Source organism: Chiloscyllium plagiosum, chromosome 14 (assembly GCF_004010195.1).
Source record: "Chiloscyllium plagiosum isolate BGI_BamShark_2017 chromosome 14, ASM401019v2, whole genome shotgun sequence".
NCBI lineage: Eukaryota > Metazoa > Chordata > Chondrichthyes > Orectolobiformes > Hemiscylliidae > Chiloscyllium > Chiloscyllium plagiosum.
In genome coordinates, this window is record NC_057723.1 from 6,756,434 (window position 1) to 6,777,036 (window position 20,603).

Genomic DNA, 20,603 nt, shown 5'->3' on the forward strand with positions numbered 1-20,603 from the left:
GCACATGGACTGCAGCAGCTCAAGAAGGCAGCTCAGCCACATCTTCTCAAGGGGCACCTAGGGGCGGGCAATAAAATGCTGGCCCAGCCAGTGACACCCATGTCCCACGAGTGAATAAAACATTTCCTTAGCCTTTAGGTGAAAGCCTGTTTTCTCACTTCACTCCAAAGTTGTGCTCCATTTGGAGTTGTACCAGATCATTTCAAATTGTGCCCAGCAGAGGGAACAATTGATCAATTCCATCCTATCATATCCTTTTATCGTTGTAAACATCTCAACCAGATTTTTGCTCAGCCTCCTCAGCTCAGAGGAACACAAGCCTGAATCTCTGCAAGCAAACCTGATGAGTTAACCCTTTCAGCTCCAGTAACATTCTGCACTGCCCACCCTCTGAGGCCTGTATTTCCTTCCAGCTCAGATCTCATTGTTGTTACTGTAGATGGGCTGTGACCAAGGCCCTTCACATCTGCGGTTTGGTGTACTAGCCCCTCCGTCAGATAAAGGCCAGCTTGTGCAGCCCTTGGGGTCACAGAGGAGCTGCCTTTCAGGTAAGATGTTAAACTGAGGCCCTAACTCCGATCAACTTGTTTCCCAGTGACACAGTAATTTGTGCCTTTTTTTGTCTCATTGAAAGGATGTGGGCATTGCTGGCTAGACCAGCATGCATTGTCTGTCCCTAATTGCCCTGGAAAAGGTGACACGTTTATCACTCTCTGCAGCCCTCGGGATAGAGGTATCATGTGGTGCTGTAGCGGCAACGTCAATGTGCTAGTAATCCAACACATCAGCTTATCATAAGAACAGGGGTAGGCCATTCAGCCCCTCGAACCTATTCCACCATTCAGTGAGATCATGGCTGATCTGTGGCCTAACTCCATATACCTGCCTTTGGCCTATATGTACCTTCACTTAACAAAAATGTATCTATCTCAGATTTAAAATTAACAACTGATCCAGCATTCACTACCGTTTGTGGAAGAGAGTTCCAAATCTCTCCCATCCTTTGTGTGTGGAAGTGCTTCCTTGCATCTCTCCTGAACAGTCTGGCCCTAATTCTCAGACTGTGCCCCTTGCTCTAGAATTCCCAATCAACGGGAATAGTTGATCTTTATCTGCCCCGTTGTTTCCTGTTAATGTCTTGAAGACCTGGTCAGGTCAACCTCTTAACCTTCTCAATTCTAGAGTATTGTTCTGAGGCAGTGGGTTCAAATGCCATGGTAGATAGTGATATTTAAATTCACCAAAGATCTGGCCTATTGGTGAGCATGTAACAATTATTGAAAAGTTCTGTCTGGTTCACGAGTGTCTCTTACAGAAAGGAATCTGTTTCTGACTGACATGTGATCCCAGAATTGAATTGAATTGATTGTCACGTGTACCGAGGCACAGTGAAAAGCTTTGTCTTGTGAGCAATACTGAGTTACGTAGCACAGATTGTAAATAATAGATAAACAGCGGCAAAAACAAAAACACAGGTACAGGCAAATGTTCAGAGTTTGTGAGTCCATTCAGCATTCCAGTAGGGTAGAAACTGTTTTGAAACCGGCTGGTGCGTGTGTTCAGGCTTCTGTACCTTCTCCCCGATGGTAGAAGTTATAGAAAAACATTGCCAGGGTGGGATGGATCTTTGAGAATGCTGGCGGCCTTTCCTTGACAGCGGGCCTGGTAGATGGATTCTGTAGATGAGAGGTTTGTCTTTGTGATTGTCCAGGCCGAGTTCACCACTCTCTGTAACTGTCTCCGATCTTGAATGGTACAGTTGCCATCCCAGGTAGTGATACATCCAGACAGAATGCTCTCGATGGTGCACCTATAAAAGTTGGCAAGGGTATTCGCCGTCATGCCAGATTTCCTCAGCTGCCCGAGGAAGAAGAAACATTGTTGGGCCTTTGTAACCAGTGCGTCCACATGAAGAGTCCAAGAAAGCTTGTTGTGGATGACCACTCCCAGGAGCTTGACACTCTCCACTCGTTCCACCTCTGTGCTGTTAATGTGTAAGGGGGGCATGAGTAACATCCCGCCGAAAGTCAATAATTTGCCAGCATTGAGAGCTAGGTTGTTCTTTTCCAAGTCTTTCACTTCCCGTCTGTAGCCTGTTTCGTTGCCATCTGAGATCAACCGACAATGGTGGTGTCATCAGCGAACTTGTAAATGGCATTAGTCTGGTGTGATCCCAGATCCGCAGTAATGTGGTTGAAATGTCCCTATGTTCTTGTCTGTTCTATTTTTCTCTTTGAAGTAAAGGCCAGCATTCCCTGTGCTTTCACCCACTGAACTTAGATGCTAGTTTTTTGTGATTCATGCACAAGGGAAATGGAGCAGCTAATATGTGCACTGAGACACTCCCACAACCAGCAAGGTGAAAATGATCAGATAATCTGTTTCAGGGGATGTTGTTTGAAGGATTACACTAGCCAGGACACTTGGCAAGAATTCATCTATTCTTCTTCGATACAGTAATGGGATCTTCCTGGTTCCACTGAGATCGGAGTCAGGATCTCAGCTTAACATCTCACCTGAAAGGCAGCATCTCTGTGTCCCCAAGGACTGCACAGGAATATCTGCCTGGAATCCATGCCCATTTTCCTGTGATGGTGCTATGAACTCACAACTTGCTGATTCAAGGGCAAATGCTAACTGACTGGAAAGTCTCTCAGGAACCCAGGAACAGGAGTATGTCACTGTCAGCTGTCAGTCAATATGACCATGGCCGATTGCAAATTCTGTATCCCCACAACCCTTTGGTAATTGGAAATCTATCGATCTGTACCTTAAACATTACTCAAAGACTGAGCTTCCATGTTATTACGTGGTGGAGAATTCCAAAGGTTCACAATCTTTGGAAGGGAAAATAAACCTCTCCTCATCTCAGATCTAAGTGGTTTCCACGTAATTTATAAATGGCACCCCGGTTCCTGACTGCACAACCACACGAAACATCTAATCTGCATCTAATCTGACTAGCCTTTTAAGAATTCTGTAAATTTCAATGCGATTACCCCTCATTCTTCAAAATTCCATGGATCCAGTTTGCCCAATCTCTCCAATGATAGTTGTCTTTTCCCTAGGATGGGGGATTTCAAGAATAGGGGGCACATTTTTTAAGGTGAGAGGAGAGAGACATAAGGGATCATTTTTTTACACAGAGGGTGGTTCATGTATGGAATAAGCTTCCTGAGGAAGTGGTGGATGTGGAAAAGATGTTTGGATAGGTACATGAAGAGGAAAGGTTTGGAGGGATATAGGCCAGGAGCAGGCAGGTGGGACTAGTTTAGTTTGGGATTATGGTTGGCACGGACTGGTTGGACCGATGGGTCTGTTTCTGTGCTATATGACTCTATGACAGTCCCACTACCCCAGGAATAAATTTGTTGCGCTCCCTCTATGGTAATATCTTTCCCCAATTAAGGAAACCAAAACCGCACACAGTACTCCAGGTACAGTCTTATGAAGCCCCTATGCAATTGAAGCAAGATTTCACTAATCCTCTGCTCAAATCCTCTTATGATCCTTAGTGAATTTCAATGAAGTGATTTAAAGTGTAGTCACTGTTGTGAAACAGGCGATACTGGCAGACAATTTGTGCACAGCCCTCTGCTACCAATGGCAATATCACAATGACGAGATAGTTGGTTTTTGCGATGTTCTTGCTAACTATTGGCGGGAGAGCACTCTCCTGTGAAATATCAAACTGAGGTCGCAACAGTCTGATCAGGTAGGTGGAAAAGACCCCATGTCATTATTGTGAAGAACTATAGAGGAGTTGTGTCCGAGTTAACATTCATGTCTCACTCAACAACAAAAAGAACCCGATGAGCTGATCACCAATCACATTATTGTTGTGGGAGCTTGCTCAGTGCAAATTCACTACAGTGCTTCCTGTATTCCTTGTGGGTCACTTTAAAAACACTGAGATGGCTGTAAAGCACTTTGAGAGTTCTGGGCGTCATGAAATGCAATATAAATGTGAATTTTTAAGTGACTGCAGCCAGGTATAACTAATCATATTTAGCAAGTAGTCCACAGGTAACAGACACACAGAATCAAACAATGAGCAACAGAACACTAGATTCATGGTCAGTAGACATTAAAGGGAATTGGAATACAGGGACTCAGGAATTAAAATATATGACTCTGTGGTAATGTGAATGCAGGAAAATAAATACATAAAAGAAGGTGTTTGATATGCTTGCCTTTATTGGTCAGGGCATTGAGTATAGGAGTTGGGATATCATGTTGCAACTATACAGGACATTGATCAGGCCACTTTTGGAATATTGTGTGCAATTCTGGTCTCCTTCCTATTGGAAGGATGTTGTGAAACTTGAAAGGGTTCAGAAAAGAATTACAAGTACGTTGCCAGGTTTGAAAGCTTTGAACTATAGGGAGAGGCTGAGTAGACTGGGGGCATTTTCCCTGGAGCATCAGAGGCTGAGAGGTGACCTTATAGAGGTTTATAAAATTATGAGGGGCATGGATAGAATAAATAGACAAAGTCTTTTCCCTGGGGTGGGGAGTCCAGATTAGAGGGCATAGGTTTAGGGTGAGTAGAGAAAAATATAAAGATATAAAGGGGCAACTTTTTCACAGGGAGGGTGGTACGTGTATGGAATGAGCTGCCAGAGGAAGTGGTGGAGGATGGTACAATTGCAACATTTAAAAGGCATCTGGATGGGTATATGAATCGGAAGAGTTTAGAGGGATATGTGCCAAGTGCTGACAAATGGGACTAGATTAGATTGGGATGTCTGGTCAGCATGGACGAGTTGGACCGAAGGATCTGTTTCTGTGCTGTACATTTCTATGACTCTATTGTTTCCTTGAGTGATGTATTTATTCAAAATAACAATGGGGGGGGGGCATGGTGGCTCAGTGGTAAGCACTTGCTGCTTCACAGTGCCAGGGAACTGCGTTCATTCCACTCTTGGGTGTCTGTCTGTGTGGATTTCTTCCCACAGTCCAAAGATGTACAGGTTAGGTGGATTGGCCATGCTAGATTGCCCAAAGTGTCCAGGGATGTGCAGGCTATTTGGGTTAGCCATGGGAAATGTGGGGTTACAGGGATAGGGTGGGGGGGCTGAGTCTGGGTGGGATGCTGTTCAGAAGTTTGGTGTGGACTCAATGGGCCAAATGGCCTCTTCTGCACTGTAGGGATTCGATGATAACAATGGTTGTCATAGAAATAGCTCTTAAAACAGAAATTGAGAGTGAGAAATGTTTAGGGACAGGATTTAGGTTCCATGCAGGAAGCTGAAGGTATAGCTATCCAATGGCGGAGTGATTAAAACTGGGAATATGCAAGTCCAAATGAGGTGAAGCAAAGTGATCTTGGAGGGCTGTGGGACCAGATGGGATTAGAGGAACAGGGAGATGAGACCAGGGAGGGATTTGAACGGGAGAGTGAGAATCTTAAATTCATCTTTGCCTCAACAAAGCAGGAGCCAATTCATTGATGAAACATGTGCCTATAACTTCACAGGAAAGGTACTGAAGAGGCAGTTTGGTGACTGATTGAGCCTCCAGAGGTGACGATGAAGAGGAACATGCTGTCACTAACCTACAGGGATATCCTCTGCACACTGTTTCTCTGCCTCACCTCCTCAGCACAGAATCTACCCGGGAGGGACCCGAATCTTGTGCAATCTCTTTACAGTCGGCTTCCAGCCCAGGACCTGCCTGCCATCCCAGATGGAACTGAAATTGCTGGGTTTCTCATGAGAGATATCCCAAGGAGGTAACAAAGAGGCTGAATTGTCACTGGGGATTGGTGGGCTGGTCAGTGTATAACCTGTGATTGAATCCAATTGAATTAGGCCATGTAGAATTACATAGCACACAAGGAGACCATTTAGTCCATCATACTGGTACTGAGCAGAGGGCATCATCTGAGGAGTCACACATTCAACACAGAAACGAGGAGGAAATTCTTCTCTCAGAGGGTAGTGAATCTGTGGAATTCTTTACCACAGGGGGCTTTCCAGGCGGGGATATTAATTAAAAGCAGGCCATGGTAGGATTTTAATGAGTGAGGTATTCAGGTGTCATGGGAGAAGGCATGAAAGTAGAGTTGAGGGTGATCAGATCAGCCATGACCTCAGTGAACAGCAGAACAGACTCAATGGGCTGAATGGTCTCCTTTTGCTCCTATATTGTATGGTCTTGTGACTAGGGTCCGAGTTTGACAGGGACTTAACCATAGCTACCCCACCTCTGTGGTTAATTTATTGGAGGAGCTGACTGTATATTTCTTCAGTAATGCCACTTGAGAATTGTTGCTTAATCTCTGGTATTGGCACTTACAACTTTTCCTTGAAAAATAAAGAATTTAAATGCTTCTATCATCCTCATTCAAATCTGTGCTCACATTTTGTTTGCCAGGCTGTGTCACTGTCTGAATAACTCCTGCTAAAGATTCCTCAGTGAGTACAAATTGGTCCCACTGGTCCCACAAACTGGACCTCTCACAAACTTTGCTGACTTTTGGCATCATTCAGCGCTGATCGAAGTGGAAAACATTTCTGCCAACCCTGTGTATCTAATCTGTTGGCCATAAGAAACAACTCCCTCCTGCCAACAGAAGTAATCTGGATGGATTCTCTCTTTCTTATTGATTCCACCATAAATCCAGGAAACACAGTTTAATCTTCTCCAGGTTTGTCCTTTGACCAGTTGCTCAACAACTTTCAGTTCAATAACTAACATTTCCTCAACATGTGGATCTATAAATCGCTGCTCCTTGCCTGACTGATGTTTCTTTGGATGGCTTGACACCATTGAACATTGTAACTATTTAAGCTCCTTCAGTCATTGCAATAAGGTTAAGGTCAGAGACACACACACACACACACATGTTCAAGAGTGAGCATTCTTGACTGTGAGAACGTATACTTTTTCTATTCCCTAACACCCTTTGTGTTACAGAGTTGCTTGTCGTTCAACTTTAATCTTGAGACATACTATCCCTGTGCCATTGTTGTTGGCTGTAAGGTCTGTATCAATCTTGGTATATGACCTAGAATATAGTGACACTCACCTTCAGGCAGTGCTGCCTATAGCTACAGGCTGAATTCAGAGGTGGGCTCTAATACTGAGTACACATGAACTTGCAAATTGGAACACCATCCAGAACGCCAAGTAGCAAATGAGGATTCATTGAGCTGCCTCCCACTAAGACATACACCACCAGAGGTACCACCTCTGGAAGAGTTTCTAATGGAAATTTCTTCACACTCTTCCAGTGACAGGTGATAATATCAGACTTTGGACACAGAAGGATCCAGTCCTGGCCAAACTGTGGTGATGGGGAAACCAAAGGGCCATCACAACCAGAACTGAAGCCTTTTTGGACTCAGACAGACCAGATCACAGTCGAGTACGACATATTTTTATGGGGAGCAAAAGTGATTGTCCCGAGCAAAGGTCCTCGCCAGATACTGACTAAACTCCGCCAGGGGTTTCCAAAATAAAGATGTTGGCAAAGAGGTTATGTCTGGTGACCAGGACTGGATGCAGACATAGCTGCATTGGTGGGGCAAAGATTACTGCCAGCAACTCCTCCACATTTGTGGGAATGACTGGGTAAACCCTGGACTCAATCATACATTGACTTTGCAGGTCCTTTCATGGGCTCAATGTTCTTAGTCATTATGGACACCCACTTAAAGTGGTTGGACATGCATAGAGCTCATTTGTCAAACACGAGGGTGACAGTAGAAAACCTGTGAGCATCTTTTCCAATACACAGACTCCTGGAAATGTTGGTTACAGATAACGGGCCATCGTTTACCAGCAGGAAATCTGAGTATTTCCTAAAGTCAAAAGGTATTCATAATAGGACCAGCTCCACACCATTCATCATCCAATGGTCCGGCAGAAAGAGCAGTCCAAACTTTGAAAGCAGGCTTAAAGAAACAGCCTACAGCTTCACAAGATACCAAACTGTCCCGGTTCCTGTTTGATTATAGGATCAGCCCTCATGTAACTACACAGACAGCTCCAGCAGAGTTGCTAATGGAGAGAAGACTCTACACCAGGTTAAATCTGATCTTCCCAGAGCTAGGGAAGGGTGAAATGGAATCAGGAGTGTCGATGCTGGCTACAAGACTCCCCCAAATTGGGGAGAGATAGTTAACTTCAGGGATGAAGTTTGGTGTAGGAACCACAAGAATGGCCCGGCATGGGGAAGAGGGATGGATGATGCAAGGTCAGGTCCCGTGATTTAGAAACTTCGTGTCGGTCTGATGGTTCTGGAGAGGCACGTGGACCGTATGAAAGCTGCAAACTCACAAACGATTCGGGAGCAAACGTGCCCAGCTCCTCGACAGCCTTTCCGATTGTTCCCGAACCCGTGGGTCCTCCCTCTCCATCAGGTGTTGGAGATACCTCGCAATCTGAGATGGACACGGGTGTCTTCACCTGCAACTGGAAATTTCTTCAGGCTGCGCTGGGATTCATTCGGTGCAACAAAATTGGATTCCAAGCGACACTGCTGCCACCAGATTGTATGACAATGTGATGCCAACCGCTGCCCGACATATGGTTTAATTGATAGCTACTTCCATCCCTCTTCGTTGTCACCGGGCCTGCTTGGTCTTGAGGGGGAGAGGAATACCAGGAGCTAACCGAACCCAGTCATCCAGACTCAAAATGTTAGCTCACTCACTCTCTCTCTCTCTCTCCATGAATGCTGACCCATTGTGATCCCCAGCATTTAGTACGATAAAACTCTTGTCATAAACATGATGTAGTTTATTGCACGATAGCATTCTGGACAAATTACAGTAGTACAGTTGGCATTGTTACTAAGACAATGAAGACTTCAAGATGGTTGGAATGTCTCCTTCGAGAGTAGTTCAGCCTTTCTTCACCCAAGCCCCAATGGCATCAGTTTGGGTGGAGCTTAATGCACTCTGCAGTATTAACCCTTTCAGAGCCATTCATTTGTACATTCATATCTTGCCTCGCTTTCTCTCCTAGTGCCTGCTCTCAGTCTCCTCTAAGACCTCCCTCCCTCTGCTTACCATTCAGAGCTGTTGTGTTTGAATTGAACAGATTGTAAATGTAAAACCATGATTGCTAATGCTGTCTCCAAGCTCAGGGTTTATTTGAGTACACTCTGATTGCTGACTGTACTAACTTTCCTTTCCCTGTTTAATGCTGTTTTGTTCCGTGAAGATATTATTTCATAGTGGAGGAGGACATCTCTCCTGTGACAGTGACAGTCACACCATGTGAAGCCCCTTTACAATGGACCCTCGCTCTTCAAGTACTTCCGGACCAACCCCGCCGAGAGGGATCAGGTGAGGGACCAGTTAAATTTGGTCTCACTATCTTTCTTTCCTTCATTCGTGGGCTGAGTGTGTCACTGTCTAGTTCAGTGTTTATTGTCTATCCCTAATTGCCCAAAGGGCTACTAAGAGTCAACACATTGTTGTGGAGTCACTTGTAGGTCAGACCAAGTTAGGACGGCAGAGTTTCGTCGCTAAACTGCATTAATGAACCAGATGGGGTTTTACAGTACTGTGATGGTTTCATGAATTCAAACTGTACCATCTACAACAGTAGGACTCAAACCCATGTCCCCTGAACATTAGCCCTGGATTTGAAATTCCATAGCCTGGTGACTACACCACCACCTCCCCTGAATGCCACTGGGATGGAGCACCAATTGGATTGAGTGAAACTGGGATTGAGTGACACTGGGAGTGAGTGAAACTGGGAGTGAGGGACACTAGGATTGAGTGTCACTGGGAGTGAGTGTCGCTGGGAATGAGTCATACAGTCACAGAGTTATAGGATCAGCACAGAGACAGGCCCTTTGGCGCAAACTGGTCCATACTGACCAAAATGTCCATCCACGTTAACCCCATTTCCCTGCATTTGGCCTATATCCTTCAAAACTTTTCCTATCTGTGCATTTTTCCAAATGCCTTTTAAATGTTGTTAATGTACCCGCATCAACCACTTCTGCAGACAGCTCATTCCATATGCGTACCACCCTCTGTGTAAAAAAGTTGCCCCTCAGGTTCCCTTTTATTCTTTCCCCTCTCACCTTAAACTGATTCCACAATCCTGGGGAAAAGACTGAGTGCATTCACCCTATCCATGCCTCTCATGATCTCATGTATTTCTATAAGATACCCCTCAGTCTCCTACGCTTTAAAGAAAAAAGTCCTAGTTTATCCAACCTCTCCCTAAAACTCAGACGCTTGAGTCCTGGCAATATCCTGGTAAATTTCTTCTGCACTCTTTCCAGTTTAATAACATCCTTCCTACAACAAAGGGGACCAAAGCTGAACACAATACTCCAAGTGCAGCCTCACCAATGTCCTGTATAACTGCAACATAACTTCCCAATTTCTATACTCAGTGCCCTGACTGATGAAGGCCAGTGTGTCAAAAGCCTCCTTCACTGCCCTGTCTACCTGGGACTCCACTTTCAGAGAACCGTGCACCTGAACTCCAAGGTTCTTCTGTTCCACTACACTCTTAAAATCCGACCATTCACCATGAAACTCCTGCCTTGATTTGACTTTCCAAAATGCAAGACATCACACTCATCTATATTAAACTCCATTTGCCATTTCTCGGCCCACTTCCCCAACTGGCCAAGGTCCTGCTGCAATTTCTGATAACCTTCCTCACTGTCCATGATACCGCATATTTTGGTGTCATCTACAAACTTACTAATCATGCCTTGTACATTCTCATCCAAGTTATTGATGTAGATAACAAACAGCAATGGGCCCAGCACCGACCCCTGAGGCACTCCACTAGTCACAGGCCTCCAGTCCAGCTAGCTTCCACTAATACCCTCTGCTTCCTACCATCAAGCCAATTGTGTATCCAATTTGCTAGCTTGCCTTGGATTCCATGCAATCTAACCTTCCAGAGCAGCCTCCAATGTGGAACCTTATCAAAAGCCTTACTGAAATCAATATGGACTGCGTCTACCACCCTGCCCTCGTCAACCTTCCTGGTCACTTCATCAAAGGACTCTAACGAATTTGTGAGGCATGATCTCCCATGCACAAAACCATGCTGACCTCTTCTAATCAAACCCTGTCTTTCCAAATGTGCATATATCTTATCTCTCAGAACTGGGAGTGAGTGTACTCAGTGTGTCACGGGGAGCGAGTCTCACTGGGAGAGATTGTGTCACTGGGAGTGAGTGACACTGGGAGTGAGTGAAACTGGGAATGTGTGACACTGGGAGTGAGTGTCATTTATAGGCTAATTGAGTGAATAAACATCATGTGAAGCAGAGAGCTTGTGTTAGAAGTTGAAAAGTTGATAAAACTCAGCTGTCCGTGTTTACTTTGTACCAATTCCAAAAAGCTGATTGTTTTCCTAATAACTTTCTGAAAGTTTCTATTTGTGTGTAAGCCCCAGTGATTGAGAAAACACCCTAGAACCTTTCCCTGTTCCGTGTTCTACATCAGTACCTCAAGCTGCTCAAGGTACCCAACCTGCAATCTGTGAAGAATGCCCCAATAAGGAAATAAATTAATACCTTGTGCCCGTATCAAAGCTGAAAGAGTGAGATTCTCAAACTGACTTCAAAGAGGAGAGAGTGAGGCACTGATGAACACAAAACCTATGGTCCTCTGCTCTAACATTATGATCTCAAGCTCATCCAAAGTTCACTTCGTGGATGTTTTACAAACTGGTTTTGATTAATGGCTTGACAAGTCTTTAATGTTTTAAATCCCATTGAATTGGAACCTCCCCGAGCTGAAATCACTCAGTGAGATCTAAGGTTTGGATTCAGAACCCAGAGGAGACACTAAGTAGCAGAGACACCATAATCCAGGCATGATTTACAACGTCAGTCTGAACACTATGGCAACCAGGTAACACAAACACACCTGCAAAGTGTTATTTGTAAGTCCAATCATTCATGGCTTGATTCCAATAGAGGTGTCAAGGTGCATTACTTATGAAAAGTAAGTATTATCACACTTGTTCCAGCAAAGAGTGAAATGGTGATTGATGCAGATATTGTAAGTCCTGGTGAAATATTTGTGGGCGGCACGGTGGCCCAGTGGTTAGCACTGCTGCCTCACAGCGCCTGTAGACCCGGGTTCAATTCCCGACTCAGGCGACTGACGTGATTGATGCAGATATTGTAAGTCCTGGTGAAATATCTGTATTTCTATCTGATTTAAGGCAATATTTAGCGGTGGAAAGACTGGGGAGTAGCGAGCAGGCAATTTCAAATTTTCTTTTTTGCGATCACTTTTACCTGAGTCAGAAAGTTCAAGCTCCACACCAGTGATTTCGAATCATAGAGTTTTACAGTATAGAGTAAGACCATTCAGCCCAACACACCTGTGACATCTCTTTGAAAGAAACTGTCCATTATTTTGCTCAGAGGGATGAAGGATTATTGAGAAAAGCAGAAACGATGAATTGAGGTTGAAATCAGATTGGCTGTGATCTTATTGAATGGTGGAACAGGATTGAAGGGCAGAGTGGCCTCCTCTGGATTCTTGTTATCCTCTAGGTATCGGTCCATCTCTTCTCTTGTCCACATTTCCAAGGGTTGGGGACCTGGACGTTCCTTGGATTGGCGCATGCTTGTGGACAAGGTGCTGCAGAGTTTGCCTTTGCTCTCTCTGGGGTGGTTGACCCAAAGCCTCTCCTACTCTTATTCCTTGCCACTGGAGACATTGGAAGGATTTAACGCAGTGACAACCAACCCCTTCAACCATACTCCTTTCATGGTCAGAGAACCCAGGGTGGGACTTGAACATGGAGCTTCTAACTCTCACAGTGTCGCTGGGTCAAAATCCTGGAATTCCCTCCCTCAGGGCATTGTGGGACCATCTGCATCAAATGGACTGCAGCGGTTTAAGGGTAGCAGGGGACTCACAGGCAATCAGTGCAGGCCCAACCAGCCCACATGCTGACAGGAAGTGAAAGGCAGGCCTTCAAGTTAGTCCTATACCCGACAAAACTAGTTTCCTTTGCGTCAATATCCAACTTCAATAGAACCTGGTCCCACCAGCCTTTCAGGTTGTGTAGCTCTCACGGAAAGAAGGCTCAATGTGGCAAAGTCTCCCTCATTTCCCTTCTGTCTCAGGTTTAACTCTGACTCCTTAGTTACCGGGCCTCTTTACTGGAACAGCATTTTCTCCCAATTTGCTCCCTCAAAATGTTTTGTCATTTTGAACTGCTTCATTAAATATCCTATTAACATCGACAAATATCCCCAGCTTCTCCATTTTTGCTGTTATTCCCATTAAAATAGGAAGGGTTTAGAGGAACGTGGGCTAAATGCTGGTAAATGGGACTAATTCAATTTAGGATATCTGGCCGGTATCGATGAGATGGACCGAAGGGTCTGTTTCCACACTGTACATCTCTATGACTCTATAATTCCCAACGTTTGTGTTTCAACTTAGGCTTTGCTGATTTTTTTTAACAAACTTTAATTAAAATTTTCAAATTTAATGCTTTTATATTTTCATCTGCATGTGCATGGGCGTTGTTTGGAGACAAAATAACTGCTGATTCTGAAATCCGAGGTAGACAGGCAGGAGGCTGGCAGAACACAGCAAGCCAGGCAACATCAGGAGGTGGAGAAGTCAACGTTCCAGTGTAACCCTTCTTCAGGGCTGGGGTGGGGGTAAGGGGAGCTGCAGATAAAGAGGGTGGTGGGGGCAGGGGGTGAGGTGGGAATAGGTGAAGACAGGTAGAGGGTATGACTTGGTTGGTCAATGTGAGGGATGAATCCAATTGGTGGCAGGGAGCCATGGAAGGGAGGTGGGAGGAGGTCGAGGGGGATAGGAAGGGAGGTTATTTGAAATTGGAGAACTCAATGTTGAGTCCTCTGAGCTGTAGGCTGCCCAGGCGGAAGGTGAGATGTTTTTCTTCCAATTTGCAGTTTGGTTCCTTGTGGCAATGGAGGATGCCAAAGATGGTCATGTCAGAAAAGGAGTGGGAAGGGGAATTAAAATGGGTGGTGACTGTGGGGTCCAGTTGGCCCCGGTTGAAATGCTTGGTGAACCGTACCTTGAGTTTACATTTATTCTCCCCGATATAGAGAAGACCACAACAGGAGCACCTGATGCAGTAAACTAGGTTGGAGAAGAGGCAGGTGAACTTCTGTCTTATATAGAATTTGTTGCCCATCCTCAATTGCTCTTAAACTGAGTGGCTTGACAGGCTGTTTCAGAGAGCAGTTAATAGTCAACCACACCCACTGTGGGCCTGGAGACCAGGTAAGGATTTCTCCAGATCTCTGCAGATGGGCTCTCTTTGACAATCGACAATAGTTTAATGGTCACCATCACTGAGTACTAGGATGTAGAAGTTATGCTGCAGTTGTACAAAATCCTGGTTAGATCCCCCCCCCCCACCCCCCCCCCCCCCCCCGCCCAACCTTAGAGTACTGTGGGCGGACCAGGGCACTAGACCTCAGGAAGGGTATATGGGCCTTGGAGAGGTTATGTTATGAGAAAGATTATACAAATTAGATCTGTTTTCTCCAGAATAGAGAACAGAAAGGAGTGAAGTCTTCAATGTATTAATAGCAAAAGATACGCTAGATAAAAATAAACAATTCATGTTGACTTGAAATTCTAGAACTAGGAAGCACAGTGTGAGAATTGGGGCCAGACCGTAGAAGAGAGATGTTAGCAAGCACTTCCACACACAAAGGGTGGGAACGGTTTGGAACTCTCTTCCAGAGGATGATGAATCAGTTGTTCATTTTAAATCTGAGATAGATACACTTTTGTTAAGGGGAAGCATGAAGGGATGTGGGCCAAAGGCAGGTATATGGAGGTAGGCCACTGATCAGCCATGATCTCATTGGATGGTAGAGCAGGCTCAAGGGGCTAAATGGCCGACTCCTGTTCCTCTGTTCCTAACTCACCCTCAGATCCTGTTCCTATATACCTATCTGACAATACTACTTTAGACAGTAGTTTCTATTACTGCTGAAAATGTGTTGCTGGAAAAGCGCAGCAGGTCAGGCAGCATCCAAGGAACAGGAGAATCGACGTTTCGGGCATAAGCCCTTCTTCAGGAATGAGGAAAGTGTGCCCAGCAGGCTAAGATAAAAGGTAGGGAGGAGGGCCTTGGGGGAGGGGCGTTGGAAATGTGACAGGTGGAAAGAGGTTAAGGTGAGGGTGATAGGCCAGAGTGGGGTGGGGGCGGAGAGGTCAGGAAGAAGATTGCAGGTTAGGAAGGCGGTGCTGAGTTCGAGGGTGCAGGTTAGCACCGCCTTCCTAACCTGCAATCTTCTTCCTGACCTCTCCGCCCCCACCCCAGTCTGACCTATCACCCTCACCTTGACCTCTTTCCACCCATCCCCAAGGCCCTCCTCCCTACCTTTTATCTTAGCCTGCTGGACAAACTTTCCTCATTCCTGAAGAAGGGCTTATGCCCGAAACGTCGATTCTCCTGTTCCTTGGATGCTGCCTGACCTGCTGCGCTTTTCCAGCAACGCATTTTCAGCTCTGATCTCCAGCATCTGCAGACGTCACTTTCTCCGAGAAGTTTCTATTACCTAACCATCCACCAAATTTGAATGAGTGATTGGACAATATTCGCACAGAGAAGGCTGGGACTGATTACAAGGGCACCGATTCCAATAGGGGGGGGGGGTTGTGATTCTGGTATTAGACACCATGGCCTCAAGTTTGAAAGAATATACAGTCATTCCGATATAACACCATAGTCCAGTTCTCATGCAATTTTGCGTTGTAATAAAATCAAATAATTGCAGCGTCATGTAAACGATTGGGCCAGAATCACGTGATAACTAATACAGATAAGGAAAGTTCAAGTTCTACAAATATTGGTCTAAATTTTTCGATCGTGTTAAAGAAACACGCTCTATAGCAGAACTGACTGTAACTGAAAAGAGAGACGTGCTATCAATGCATCTCAACCTGCACTCATCAGGACAAACACAAGAATGCCAAATTTCAGACAAGTCCCACTTTTTATACTAGAGGGAGCAAAGGTGATGATTTGTTGGCAAAGTCCAGTTGGCTGAAACATTACAATAGAGAAAGCAATGGGTTTCCCACACTCCTGGGAAATTCAGAATAGGTGCAAGGTTTGAACACATTCCTTTTATCCGCAAAGAATGGGTCCCTCTGCACCCTCTCCCCTGCTTTCTGAATTGTTGTGATTATTTGGAAATTTTGGGATTTTTGCACTTGTCCTAAAGAGTGTAAGGTGAAAGGTCTTAGCTAAAAGTCTGTTTTTAACCAATTTTCAAGTTTAATCCCAATAAATAACTGCTTGGCAGAATATAACTGTCAACCCCAAACTCAGTATTCCCTAATCTTTATTTATTGAGCTGCCTCTGATAGCCAATTCAAACTTGGTACCATTGCTGAGACCAAACAGTTTCCCCCAATTGATTCAGTCCAGGTTTTGACCCCCTCTTAAAGTTCCTCACAGACTTCTCTTCATTAAATAAACAGTTTGAGCTTCTTCAATCGATTTACATAACTGAAGGTCCGAAGGAGAGAACCCTTGGCTTTCTTTAAAATACCATCAGGGGATTACTTAGAGAGCTCAATGGTCTTTGATTTAACATCTCATCCAAATGATAGAACCTCTGACAATGCAGCACTCTCTCAGCACTGATCCTCGGACAGTGCAGCTGTCCCTCAGTACTGACACTCTGACAGTATGGCACTCCCGCAGTACTGACCCTCTGACAGTCCAGCACTCCCTCAGCACTGCCTCTCCGACAGTGCAGTACTCCCTCAGTACTGCCACTCCGACAGTGCAGTACTCCCTCAGCACTGACCCTCTGACAGTGCAGCACTGCTTCAGTGCTGATCCTCCGACAGTGCGGCGCTCCCTCAGTACTGACCCACTGACAGTGCGGCGCTCCCTCAGTACTGACCCACTGACAGTGCGGCGCTCCCTCAGTACTGACCCACTGACAGTGCGGCGCTCCCTCAGTACTGACCCACTGACAGTGCGGCGCTCCCTCAGTACTGACCCACTGACAGTGCGGCGCTCCCTCAGTACTGACCCACCGACAGTGCGGCACTCCCTCAGTACTGACCTCTGACAGTGCAGTACCCCTCAGCACTGACCCTCCGACAGTGCGGCACTCCCTCAGTACTGACCCTCCGACAGTGCAGCACTCCCTTAGTACTGACCCTCCAACAATGCAGCACTGCCTCAGTACTGACCTCTGACAGTGCAGTACCCCTCAGCACTGACCCTCTGACAGTGCAGCACTCCCCTCAGCACTGACCCTCCAACAGTGCAGCACTCCCTCAGCACTGCCCCTCTGACAGTGCAGCACTCCCTCAGCACTGCCCCTCTGACAGTGCAGCACTCCCTCAGCACTGCCCCTCTGACCGACCTCTGGTGCAGTACCCCTCAGTACTGACTCTCTGACAGTGAAGCACTCCCTCAGTACTGACCTTCCGACAGAGCAGCACTCCCTCAGTACTGACTCTCTGACTGAGCGGCACTCCCTCAGTACTGACCTTCCGACAGAGCAGCACTCCCTCAGTACTGCACTGTGATGTTTGCTTGGATTTTTGTCTTTAATCTGGAATTTGGATTTTGTACCCCAGACTCAAAAACAAGATTCACAAAAACTGACCCCGAATGAACATTCTTTTAACCTCAGTCCTTCTTCTGTGAACAGGTGAGTCCGAGCATCTTCACCTACAGATGGATCCCCAGCCTCCTGTCAGTGGAGAAAGTGTGGAATTGTTTTCCTATCGAGGTAATGACGTTGAATCTTATGCTGCTGCTGAAAGTCCGGCTGGTATCTACAGCCTGGAGTTGGTGTCCATCGAGAGGGACACCATTTTCAATATCTACGCCACAACCACCCCTGGATCTGATCAAGCGTACCCCAAACTACCCAGTGACCCGAGACTGGGTGTGACTTTTGTACGGCACACCAGCATGTCCCTGGTGTGGAAGCCAAGTCCAACTATCTCCTGCTTACAGCAGCCTGCTCAGTACTGTGTGGTCATCAATCGGGAGCACAATTACAAAAGCCTCTGTGCTGTTGAAGCTAAACTCAGAGAAAGCACTCATTCCAAAAGGGTGTGGTGGCCTGATATGGACCGGGGGATGCCAGAGTCTCTGCGCCTCAATGCTATGGTCAATCACCCAACCTTTAGTGCTCGGTCCACTACGTTCTCAGCCAGTCGCCAGGGAGAAATTCGGAAAACCTGCACTGGGACCAAACATGGCTTTACTGTGTCCCAGCTCAGGCCCAGCACCCAGTATTATGTAGATGTCTTCATTGTGAATCTGCTGACCAACATCAGTGCGGCCTACATGGGGACGTTTGTGAAGACCAAAGATGAGGTAAAACACAATGTGTTGGAGCTGAAAGGTGGTCGAGTGATGGAGATCCCCATCAAACCAGGTGCTTCCAGAATCTTACAATACAGACCAGCATCCTCTCACTACGCGGTCACTGTCTCCCTTCATTCCTGCTACCAGCCGGTCCATGTCCAAATCAGGCAGAACCGAAGGTTAGTGGCAAACCAGCATGTGGAGGGAGTGAAACATTTCCAATTCGTCGGCAAGCCTAAAGCCAGGTACCAGCTCCGTCTCAAAGCCGACAAAACGGGCCGGACCTTACTGAAAGTTCACATGACCACTCACCGTGACAAACAGCCCTTCCCCAGCCTGCCCCGAGACACCCGACTCAAAGTCTTCGACCGACTGCGGAGCTGCTCGTCTTTAACTGTCGCCTGGCTCGCCACGCGGGAGCCAAACAAATACTGTGTCTACAGGAAGCGGGTCACGGACCGGGAGAACCCTAGCGAGCTGCAAAACCGTTGCCTCGATCCAACAACACGGAGCAAGTCGGAGAAAGTGAGCTGCCAATATTTCAGCGGCTCGAGCCCTCAGAAGGCAGTGATGACGGAACGTGTTGAGGGTCTGGAGCCTGGGACAACTTACCAGCTCGACGTCTATGTGATAGGCCAAGGGAGACATTCAGTGAAGTACCAGAGCAAGAAAGTGAGAACGAGGATGACATGCTGATGTACAGGATAGTGAGGTCTTCACCCTCGTACTTTCCTCAGCCCTTCTTACCTTGAGGAATTTCAAACCCCAGGTTTGGAAGGTTAGTGGGCTTGATGAGGAGACCCTTGAGCCATCTGCTTTATCTTGTCCTATCACCTGCTATCTTCAAATTCAGGCAGTGACCTTCCACCTTAGGTTAAGTCACCTAAGGGTCCTCTGTTCAGGAAAAGAGAGACAAATATTGTGCCATATCATGAAGTGATCTCGATTTCACATGAACAGAGAAACCTCAAGAAACACCAGTGTTTCCAACGAGACGTGTTCACCCATCACCTCAATCACTTGGTCAAGGGTTTACAGAAAATAAATAGACTGTGCAATAATTTAGGAGAGCCTTGCTTTGGTGTTGTGTACAACGAGTTGACATTTTATTATGAACCTTCCTGATTTATTTTCTTTTGTTCTAGTTTTGAAGCTGGTGTTGGAGATTGGGGTCCCGCTAAAGCTGAATTATCTTAGTATTTACTGTGTAGCTTGAGATTTCATTTAAGTGCTGTTAATGGGGTGGCGAGCGGGTGTTCAGCTCGGTGGGTGGGACAGTGGATTCGCGACGGGTCAGTTCCTGCACCAGCTGAGGTCACCTTGAAGGTTCCACCTTCTCAATCTCGCCCCTTGCCCTGAGCTGTGGTGGTGCTCAGACTCACCAGCAGTCCCCTCTCTCTCTCTCTCTGTCTGTCTCTAATGAGAGATCAGTCGACAGAGTTGGGATGGCTACTCCTACAGCAGTTTTTTTATTCATTCATGGGATGAGAGTGTTACCGGCTAGTACAGCATTTATTGCCCATCCCTAATTACCCAGTGGGCAATTAAGAGTCAACCACATTGCTGTGGGTCTGGAGTCACATGTAGGCCAGACCAGGTAAGGATGGCAGTTTCCTTCCCTCAAGGACATTAGTGGACCAGACGCGTTTTTTCTGACAATTGACAATGGATTCCTGGTCATCACTAGACTCTGAATTCCAGATTTTTTTTTTCGGAATTCAAACTCCACCATCTGCCATGGTGGGATTCGAACCCGGATCCCCGGAACATTAACTGGGTCTCTGGGTAACAGTCATCATGTGCCCGTAACCGGCTTTACAATATTTCTAACAATTCTAAACAAAAGGAAAGGTCGTGTGAGGCACTGAAGTCATGATGCTGCATTGGTGTAGCAATGTTGGCACTATGTTTACCCTGTTATCCGGGATATTGTTCGGGAAATTAAAAAGCCATTGTTCTTAGAAAGAATGCTAAACTAATCCTCAGATGAAGACAGGCAAAGGGGTAATGGTCATCCTGGCACCATGAGTGGCGCCCCTGGACATTGGCAAAAGGGAGTCAGCTGGTTAGTTGGGCCAAACGCAGACAAGCGGGACTAGAATCGATTGGGAATCTTGGTCAGCATGGATGAGTTGAACTGAAGGGCCTGTTTCTGTGCTGTATTACCCCTCTATGACGCAGTGTAGATGGGCAGTCCCCCAAAATAGGATTTATTAACAAGGGGAGGAGGGACATGAATGAGACACAGGGAGTGCACGGATCCAGATGAAGGAGTCCCTTCCTTCTTGGGAGAAGAC

General features: G+C 46.2%; 1 protein-coding gene across 1 annotated transcript; it reads left to right on the top strand.

Moving 5' to 3' along the window:
* The first annotated feature begins 473 nt into the window (after positions 1 to 473).
* Positions 474 to 19,801, top strand: LOC122556880 (protein NDNF-like). The gene is made up of 4 exons (XM_043704139.1): positions 474 to 548; positions 5,480 to 5,734; positions 9,175 to 9,299; positions 17,639 to 19,801. Exons 2-4 carry the CDS (start codon positions 5,532 to 5,534, stop codon positions 19,000 to 19,002), a joined length of 1,692 nt encoding a protein of 563 aa, XP_043560074.1. The 5' UTR covers positions 474 to 548; positions 5,480 to 5,531; the 3' UTR covers positions 19,003 to 19,801.
* Positions 19,802 to 20,603: the final 802 nt, after the last annotated feature.

What these genes read in the sequence shown, in the direction of transcription:
- LOC122556880 (XM_043704139.1), top strand. Translation starts at nt 5,532, where the DNA reads ATGAAGAGGAACATGCTGTCACTAACCTACAGGGATATCCTCTGCACA. An exon ending in ATGAGAGATATCCCAAGGAG is followed by an intron (nt 5,735 to 9,174) that starts GTAACAAAGAGG and finishes TGTTCCGTGAAG; the next exon opens with ATATTATTTCATAGTGGAGG. An exon ending in ACCCCGCCGAGAGGGATCAG is followed by an intron (nt 9,300 to 17,638) that starts GTGAGGGACCAG and finishes TTCTGTGAACAG; the next exon opens with GTGAGTCCGAGCATCTTCAC.